We start from the raw sequence: 9,119 nt of genomic DNA, 5'->3' as shown, positions 1-9,119 counted from the left end.
GGATCCTTACTCAGCGATCTCTGGGGCCTGAACGGCCGGCGGCCACGTACATCTCCTGAGTCTCGGGAGTCATTTTCTGGCTGATCATCAGATCGACTCCTGGATGCTTGTTAAAATACAGATTCCTGGGCCCTGACCCCTCCCCCCCAGCCCAGGGGATTCTGACTCAGTAGTCTGGGATGAAGCCCAGGAATCTACATTTTTATCAAGCTTTCCAAAAGGTCTGATGGGAACCTCTGCTCCAGTGTCCCACCCCACCCACTTCTACAGCACAGCCTGACAGGAAGCTCCGTGGGCTCCCGCAGAAACCGTCTCTTGTCCACCAACTCCAAAAGGGCTTATGCTGCCTTGTCAAACCCTGTGCAGCCCGCCCTGCAGACCGGTAACAGAGATTCTGGGCGATGACGGGGAGCAGGGGACCCCAGAACTGCCCAGACAGCCTGCATTGCCTCTGTCTCCAGGGCAGCCCCAGGCGACCCCAGGACTACCAGAGGAGGCCCCCTCCACCCGAGGAGTGCAGGGCAGCTCCGTGGAGCTGGCTGTGGCTCCCGGCCTGCCCCCCAGCGGTCTTCTGGAGCTTCGCCCCCCAAGGCCCACTGATTCCGCAGCTGGTGGCTGTCACCAGCAGAGCAGAGTCTAAGGCGGAGGCCGGGGCATTGGCTCTGGGGGCCGTGAGTGAGCCTACAGAACAGAAGCCTGGTGCTGGGGGAGCTGGGAAGGGGGCCCACGGCCACCTCCTGTGCCAGGCCCGACACGAGGCCGGAGGCCAGCTCCATACCACCCGCCCCTCCCTTGCTCTGGCCGTGCTGGCTGCGGGGCTTGGCCAGGGACCCAGGCTGGCTTGAGCTGCATCGCAGGCTGCTTTGCATCTATTTGCATGTGTTTCCCATTGTGTTCTGCTGGGCGTGGGTTCTACTGGGCCCTCCTCCAGGCAGTGGGGAGACCTGGGATCATGAAGAAGGGATGCTCAGGGCCCGGTGGGTAGGCCAAACCCTGCCAGCAAGCTCTGGGCTGCTGGACACAGCTGGGCATGACCCGGGTCTGTGATAACAAACACAGGGCCTCTCCTTCCCTTGGCCAGTGCCCGTATCAAAGCCTCAGGTGCAGCTGAGCGACCTGTCCCCAGTGGAGGGGACCTCCATGGTGGCCACATGTGCAGTGTGGGAGGTCACAGAGCCCGTGACCTTTGCCTGGTAGCATCAGGCACCGGAGGCCCTGGAGAGGCCCTGGTAGGGGTCACGAAGCATCTGATCCAGCTGGACCCCGTCAATCGGACACACCTGGGCTGGTATATGTGCCCTGCCCACAACACCGTCAACTGGCTGAGCAGTGATGAGCCTTCCTGGATATCATCTGTGAGTCAGAATGGTCTTGGGGGAGGGGTCAGGGCTTGCAACCACCTACCCACCTGGGCTTGGCTTCTTGACACACCTCAGGGCCCCTAGGAGTACCCTAGCCCTCCAAGAGGCTCCAGTAGGCAGGAGCTCAAGGCATTGTACCCATTGGTGCCAAATACGGCTCTAGTACAAGGGGTTTTCACCTTTTCAAGGTCATGGGCCCCTCTTACCAGGAAAATGTGCATACGTTCATAGTCACAATTTGACTCATAATTTCAGGGGTGGCTCAGAAAGTCTGCCTTTGACTGGCTGAACCCTGAAGAAACAGGGAGGGGGCCACAGTGGGAAGAGAGGGTGACAATTTGGTGCTAAGTCTGAGGCTGAGAAGCTGAAGTTAGAAATCAGAAGCTTCTGTTGAAAGCAAGCACGCACAGCAAACAAAGGATTACTTTTCAGAAGACATAAAGATTTCCAAAACAACCAGTGAGGAAGAAGCAGCAATCCATACAAAAGTGGACAAAAGACTAGAATAGTTATTTCAGTGAAGAGGAGAACACATGAAGCTAATTAACTTCTAAACATTTTTTCAAAAAAATTTTTTAATTTAAAAATGAAATCAGTGGTTGGTGATAGTCTAGAGCTGCACCGTCCAGTAGGGTAGCCACTTGCATGACTTTGATCATCTGGGATGTGGCTGAACCTGACTGAGATGTGCTCTGAGTATAAAATGCACACTCGATTTTGAAGACTTAATCTAATATATGGGCTCATCAATACTTTTTATTGTACCTTGAAACTATAATATTCTGCATGTGTTTGGTTAAACCAAAAATATTATTAAAATTGTTAAAAACTATTGGTGTTTTTTTGCTTGGTTGGGTTTGGTTATTTTTCCTTTTTGAGATTTGGAAAATTTAACACATCTGTGGCACACGTCTACCTATTGAACAGTGCTGGTCTAGAGGATTTAGGGAGCTAGGGCTCTGTCTAACGATGTCCACTAAGGATGGTGGTCTGTGCAAACTGTGAACTGAGGACTGTGGAGGAGACAGGTGAGCAGTTCTTGGGAAAGAGGTAGGAGGAGAAGGAAGCAGGCAATGTCGTCTGGAGTCACACAGCCACCCAGCTCCCCAGCAGCAGGGTCCTCACCTGCACCAGCCAGCACCCAGCCCCGGCTCTGCCTGCCCTCTGCGGATCACGCCCTGTGAGTGCACGCAGGAAACAGCAGGGCTCTGCCATTCTAGGCAGAGGAGTGGGCAGGGGCCAGACCAGTGGGACCCTGGGATCCGGGGAGGGACTCCAGACCACAAGCTCCAGGACTTGCCGTGTAATGAGGAGGTGACAGCACTTGCTCAGTCCCCACCTCCCAGCTTTTCTCTCCTCTCCAGCCCCGGTCTCCACCCACACTGTGCCCTGTCCTCAGTCCGGGCTTAGAGCCCTGCAACACCCTCCTTACCATCTCCCAGCCTCCAGGGAGGTGCTCATCGACCTGACCCTCTACTTCTACCACTCTATTATTGCATGTTGGTCTTGAAATATGCCTTTGGCTTTCTCTCTGCCTTGGAAACTCCTACCCGTCTACCAAGACCAAGTTTACATGTCATCCTGTCTTCAAAGTCCTCCTCCCTGAAGCCCCAGAGAGTCTGACTTTCTACCTATACTCTAGCACTCATCAGATTGTACTGCAATTGTTTGCTTAGCATCTGTTCCCACGATTTCCCTGGCACATGGTCGGCCCTCAATAAATGGAGAATGAATAAATGATTGAGTGACTCTGTACATGGAGGAATGAGTGAGTGAAACAGTAAATGAAGGAGGGAAGGATGGGTAGGCCTGCCGGCCATTCCTCCTCCTGTAGGGCCATGCCGAGCCGTGTTCCCTACCTAGGGCAGCCCCTCTGGGGCCCCACCTGCTGGACCATGGCCACAATCAGAGACCAGTTCATCATGCTGAGCTGTGAGGGGCCTGGAGCTCCCTGCTGTGCCGAGCTGGTCTGATGGATGGCAGCCCACCTCGGCACCAGCAGCCGCTCCTCGCTGGCCGTCCACCTCCTCCAGGCCCAGGACGACCTGGCTGGCAGAGAGTTCACGTGCCTGGGCACTCACCCACTCAGGGTCCCCGACGCCCTCTGCCGGCTCCAGCTAGGTGAGTGGGGGCTGGAGACTCGGTTCTGGGGCAGGGTGGGAGCAGCAGCCCTTTGGAATCGGGATGAGGGGCTCTGGGGCACAGCTGTGCTGGAATGCAAAGTAAGTCAAGATACTGTGTCACCTCACCTCCCAGGGACTCAAAGTTTTTGATCCATACAATCAGGGGGCTTGGTCTAGGTCTGTATTGTGCAATAAAAATATAATGTGAGCCATATATATATATATATATATATATATATATAATTTAAAAATTTCTAGTAGCCACACTTAAAAAAGTAAAAAGAAACAGTGAAACATTTTATTTAGCTTGATATATCCAATATGTTATCATTTCAACATGTAATGATAAAATTATTAATGAGATATTTTACATTCTTTTTTTTTCGTGCTGTCTTCAAAATCTGGTGTGTGTATTTATAGTGACAGCACATCTCAACGTGGACTGGCCACATTTCAAGTGCTAGATAGGCCCATGTGTGTTTGGAGGGGGGAGCCATTACTGGACAGCACCATCTAGACCATGAGGGATCCTGTCACCCTCCTTTGCATCAATTTGCATGAAACGTGCCTGACTATATTCTTGACTTGCATTAACGTTTCAGGTGCCAGAGGTCTCTCTCTGCCTCTCCCACTCCCTCTATTCGTTTTTGGTCTGATTTCTTTCTCTGTCTTTGTCTGGCCCTGGCAGTCCTATTTATTGCCAACTCAAGAAAAAAAGAATTAAATATTGAAGTAAAAATTTCAGAAAAGCAAGCAGCAGAGCTGTCACATAGAACAATTCTCACAAAATGATTCATATCTTGGTTTCCAAACGTTGGGTGACTAGCATGTTTTCAGGGAGGTCCACCACTCAGAATATTTCCTTCCCTTCTTACTCAGTCTCGGGACTGGAAATTCCATCATAGGAGATTCACGGACACCTGAAACCCTGGGTCTCTAGGAGTCAGTGCATAAAAACTGAGCACCTGCTATGGGTCCGGTCCTGTGCCCTGGTGGAGGGGTTGTGGGCCTTTAGGGGGAAGGAGGCCCTTTGCCATGTGCTAGGAGGAGGTGCTTAATGCAGAGGTGAATAGGGCAGGGGCCCCACCTGTAGGAGCTGCTCTGTGGTCGGGTGGGAGAGGAGCATCGAGGAACACAGCTGCTATCAGTAAAGCCTGGAGCAGATGGTGACAGGAATTCGGCATAGAATGAGAGCCTGTAAGAGGAGGCAGACCGGGCCATGACAGGCTTCACTGTCAAACCCACAGGCCCCGTCTCCTCTGTCCCCCACCATCTCCTCCACTGCCGGCCAGCACCTCACCTCCAAGCCTCTCCACTAGCCCAGACACAGGGGGCACCTTCTAGCCTTACCCTCTCTGTCCCTGTGGAAGCCCCACAGCTGGCGGTGGCTGAGCCCTGGGTGTCAGTGCTGGAGGGGGGGAGACGCCTGGCTGGGATGTGCCCTCCTCGGGGGCACGCCACCTGCCCAGCTCCTCTGGCTGGGATCCCAGCAACGGCAGGTGGAGCCAGGCACTTCGGGGTTCATGCTGCACCCTGAGGGTGCCCAGCTGCGCCGGAGTGTCCGGGATGCGCACCCAGCACGCCACACCTGCCAGTGCAAGGCCCGAAATGCCTTGGGCAACAGCAGTCGGAGCATCCTGCTGTAGGTGCTGAGTGAGTGAGGGGTGGCGTGCGTGTGGAGAGGGGGATGGGGAACCTCCAGCCATCGCCCTTTAGGTGGAAAGGCACAGGGATTCCCTGCTGCAAAACTTGGAGGCGTTACCTTTCTCAGACACAGGGCCTCAGAAAGCACAAGCCCCACGTGAACGTGAATCGGATGCACCTGAGTTCAGGCAAAAAAGGACGCCACGCAGTCAGAGTAATCTCCTGTTCCTCCATTTGTAGAGGAGGAAATTGAGGCCAGTGTGTAAGTCTAGGGTAACACAGACTAAAACTACACGGAAGTGGTCAACGCTACAACCCCGATCTGCACGTCACCAGCTTTTCTCAACAAAACCGTAATAAGCATGCGCACGCACGCGCGCGCGGACATGGTTGTTGTTAAGAGCGCACACGCCTGTGTGTGTACCCACCCTCGCCCCGGGATATCCAGCTACCCACAACGTCACCTCACCGTCAGCCGCCTGACCTACGGGAGACGCCAGAGCGAGGTGCAGCTGCCATGGGCCGTCCGAGGCCCCGGGGGCACGCAGAGCATCTCTTTCCTGGGGCTTGGGAGACCGCAGCTGGTGACATAGAGCCGGAGAGCAGTGGCCGGCGGCCGGGGGGCTTGGACCCGGGGGTCCTCTATGCCTTCCACGTCCTGGCTCTGAATCACCGCACAGCTGGATACCCCTCTGAGGTGAAGACACCAGGTGCCGTAAGGCTAGCGCCGTGGAGCAACCCAGGTTTGCTCCACCGAACCGAACCCGGGGGCATCCCCGACTCTGTCCCTTCGCTTCCTTCCTCCTGAGTCCCTCCACCCCCAGCCTCTGTCCTCTTCTGCACCCTCCCCTCAGGTGACCCCCACTGCTATCTCTCCCCTCCGTCCCCTCCCGGGGAGGTTCTGGAGGCCCAGGCCTAGGTGTGGGAGCCACAGTCGGCTTGAATCAGAAGAAATAGGAAAAGGGGAGGTGCAGGTGCTGGTGATTAAATAAGGATGGAGGCCCGACTCCGCGCCTGAGTCTCACCTCCTGGGACAGAGGTGGGCTCTTGGCTTCCTGCTGCTCTTTCTCCACGCTGGGAATTCCTTGCGTTAAGGCATCCTTTCCTTCAGCCCCAGGCTGCCGAGATAACTGGCCTGCTGCCTCCCGTGCCAGATGTAGGGGACTTGGCTGGGGACTCAAAACCTCAAGAATACAGGCACGCAGAGCATCTCTTTCCTGGGGAGAGACCTGGTCTCCAGATTCTCTGTGTCAAGGCTTGCTCTTGATCACCCACCTCAGGTGGCGGGGGAACCGGATGAGCAGGGCACAGCCTGCTTGGTACCCTATAAGCCACTGTTGCCAAGTTCAGCAGCGGCTCTAAACCTATCCCGTGCAACCCCGCCTAGCAGACCACCCCCTTCAGCGCCTATCCTGCAGTGCTGGATGCGGCAGGCACAGGAATGGTAGTGGCAACGGTGACTCTCTGCTGGTGTTCCAGTATGCTGCCCGGCACCTGGACACCTTCCCCTGTGAGTGGGAAGCTCAAGGGCAGGGTTGCTTGACCCTGTAAGGTGGCCCCATAAGATATAGACTCCCCTGGGCAAGGAATCTAGGCTCTTCCTTAGTTGTGACCTCTCCCCAGTGCTAGATGTCCATCAGGGCTCCAACCCCCAACCTCGGGCATCTAGGGCCACCCCCTTCTGGGTTCCTGAGTGTCAGGGAAGGGAGGGTTATTCTCCCAACACCTGTGCTGGTTGCTCAAGAAACGCACCTCTTCCTTTTCTTCCTACCGGCCTTGGGCGGTTGCCTGTTCCCAGGTGAGTATGGAAGCCCAGTCATTCTGGAGGTCAGGAAGGCTGGGAGAGTGTAATTGCCACTAACTTTACTCTCACACTTCACCCTCAGGGAGCAAAGTCACCAATATCGGGGTTCAAGGGGTGGCCCCGAGGCAATGACAGGTAAGCTCGATTTTATCCCCAAAGCCAGGAAACAGTCCTGAGTTTCATGCGTGATGCTCAGTCTCTCTTGTCCTCTGGGAACAATCTGGGGCACCCTTCGCTTGTGTCTGTTCTTTGTAGGCACTGAACCACTACCCACCACCCCAGGTTCGCATCCTGCACAAGAATCCCCGGGGGCTCCAGTAAACATCACCATCACAGTGACTGCCAAACCATAAGGCCTCAAGGGGAAGGTGCCAACACGCTTAGGGGAGAAGGTGGGGACGGGAACATCCCCTCGGTCATACTGAGTGTTAAAGCCAAGGTAGCTAAGACCCCACTACCCCTTCCCACTGAATATCCGGCTTTTACAACCAGCACGAGGCTCAACTGTAGGGCCTCTAAATGACTTGATTATGAGACAAGTCCTGGCCCAGCTTGTGGAAGACAGAGGTGGAAAGACGAGGAAGACACACGACTGGGGAGAAGACGAATCGGCTGTCCGAGGGCAAGTGAGAACCACGGTGCCGGGACCAGTGTCTGGTGCCATAGGAGCGAGCTGCCTGCTTCCACACCAAGTCCGTGAACTGAGAAATCCCTCGATAAATCACACGTGATGCTCTCACCAGTGGATTATTCCGATTGCAGCTCCCACAGGGAAAGGCTGACCTGGCTTCAGCTGGGCTCCAGGTTTCCCTACTGGGAGGAAACTAGGGGATGGGAAGCAAGATCTACAGGCATGTGTGCCCTTCATTCAACTCTTGCAAGAGATGTGCTCGTCTAGTTCTTTCCACATCCCAAGTTCCTTCCCCAAGAACACGAGCTTCTACTGTAGGACCAGCTGAATCAGGGCTGGTAGCAGAGCCAGGTGCCCAGGGCCTTTGTCTCCCTTTCACCTTTCATGTAGGAATAGCACCGAGCCTGTCGTGAGCAAAGGGCCTCACAGTTGCTAGACCCCGGAGTCCGTGCCAACGAGACGGGACAGGGCTCTTGCCACCAGGCTTGGGGAGCTGGCTGAGAGGGGACCCGGCCAAGCCAAAGTCACACTTTGTCAGCCGCCAGCATGACTCACTGACTCCAAGCGTGTGTGTCTGACATCTGGGTGAAACACAAATGCATGCTTGTTCCACTGCCTGGAAGAGTCAGCAGAGCTGCCTCCGCAGGGGACTCAGATGAGAAGAAACAGCGAGAGAGCCAAGGGATCATCCTGCCAGGAATCAGGAAAGTGGCGCCTGAGAGGAGACGGAAAACTGACAGAAACTAAGTTCTCCTTAGGTTCTCACAGATTCAGACTTCATTAGACGAGGGGTTTCGAGTTCCCTCACAGCTCTCAGGACGGGGGCTGAGGTTCAAGGAAGGCTCTTTTAAATCTGGGGAACACAACAGAACAAGGCGGCCCCACCCCGTGCAAAAGTCCCTCTTGGCTTTCTGGTCTAAGCAGCCCAGACACTGAGTTTTTCAGGGCAGTAAAGCAAAGCTGCTTCTTGAGACTAAATTTCTACCCTGGGGTTCATAGGGACATAGGTAAATGGTAAAAATAGGTGAGGTCTCAGTAGGGACCCCTCTTCCTCACTCTCCTGCTGCTTCTCTCCTAATTCTTGCTTCCTTCCAAAGAAATACTGAGTTCCCCAAAGGGAGTCTGCCTGCTTCGACAGAGCTCCTTGGTGCACGTATTTTCCCAGCCTCCCATAAAATACCTGTCCTGGATCTTTTTCCTTCGGGGCCTGGATCTCTGCAGTCAGAACAGAATGGATTAACTCACTGGGCTCTGGGATGTGCATAGGGGATTTTCAGGGGAGGACAGGGGTCCAAAAATGTCAGAGTGAGATGTACACCCACCCCAATCACAGGCTATAAGCAGCTTTACACAAACAGGGAGCAATCAGGATCCCCATCTTCACATGCTACTCTACATGAAAGCAGCATTCTCTTTTAATATAAAATCAAATCAACAAAATAAAACCTGTCGAAGCTACATCATTTAAAATATGTACAATTTCAAACATTACCACTTTAAGGAAAATAAAACATACTTTTCAATATGATACAAAAACATGCATCTTAAAAGTCATT

General features: G+C 54.1%; 1 protein-coding gene across 1 annotated transcript; it reads left to right on the top strand.

Annotated features, from left to right (window-relative positions):
* Positions 1–401: 401 nt before the first annotated feature.
* VSIG10L2 (V-set and immunoglobulin domain containing 10 like 2) lies at positions 402–7,253 on the top strand (the record flags this gene model as incomplete). The annotated part of the gene is given in 17 exon segments (XM_082659276.1): positions 402–674; positions 676–712; positions 715–822; positions 1,082–1,192; positions 1,195–1,332; positions 1,335–1,355; positions 2,804–2,860; positions 3,225–3,309; positions 3,311–3,344; positions 3,347–3,482; positions 4,855–4,898; positions 4,900–5,126; positions 5,660–5,843; positions 6,519–6,588; positions 6,591–6,638; positions 6,927–6,955; positions 7,188–7,253. Coding segments are annotated over 17 exon segments (1,668 nt in total).
* Positions 7,254–9,119: the final 1,866 nt, after the last annotated feature.

This window comes from Grampus griseus (assembly GCF_964374135.1).
Source record: "Grampus griseus genome assembly, chromosome: 8".
Classification (NCBI taxonomy): Eukaryota; Metazoa; Chordata; class Mammalia; order Artiodactyla; family Delphinidae; genus Grampus; species Grampus griseus.
The sequence above is the reverse complement of the archived record's forward strand: the minus strand, read 5'-3'. Positions and strand labels throughout refer to the sequence as shown.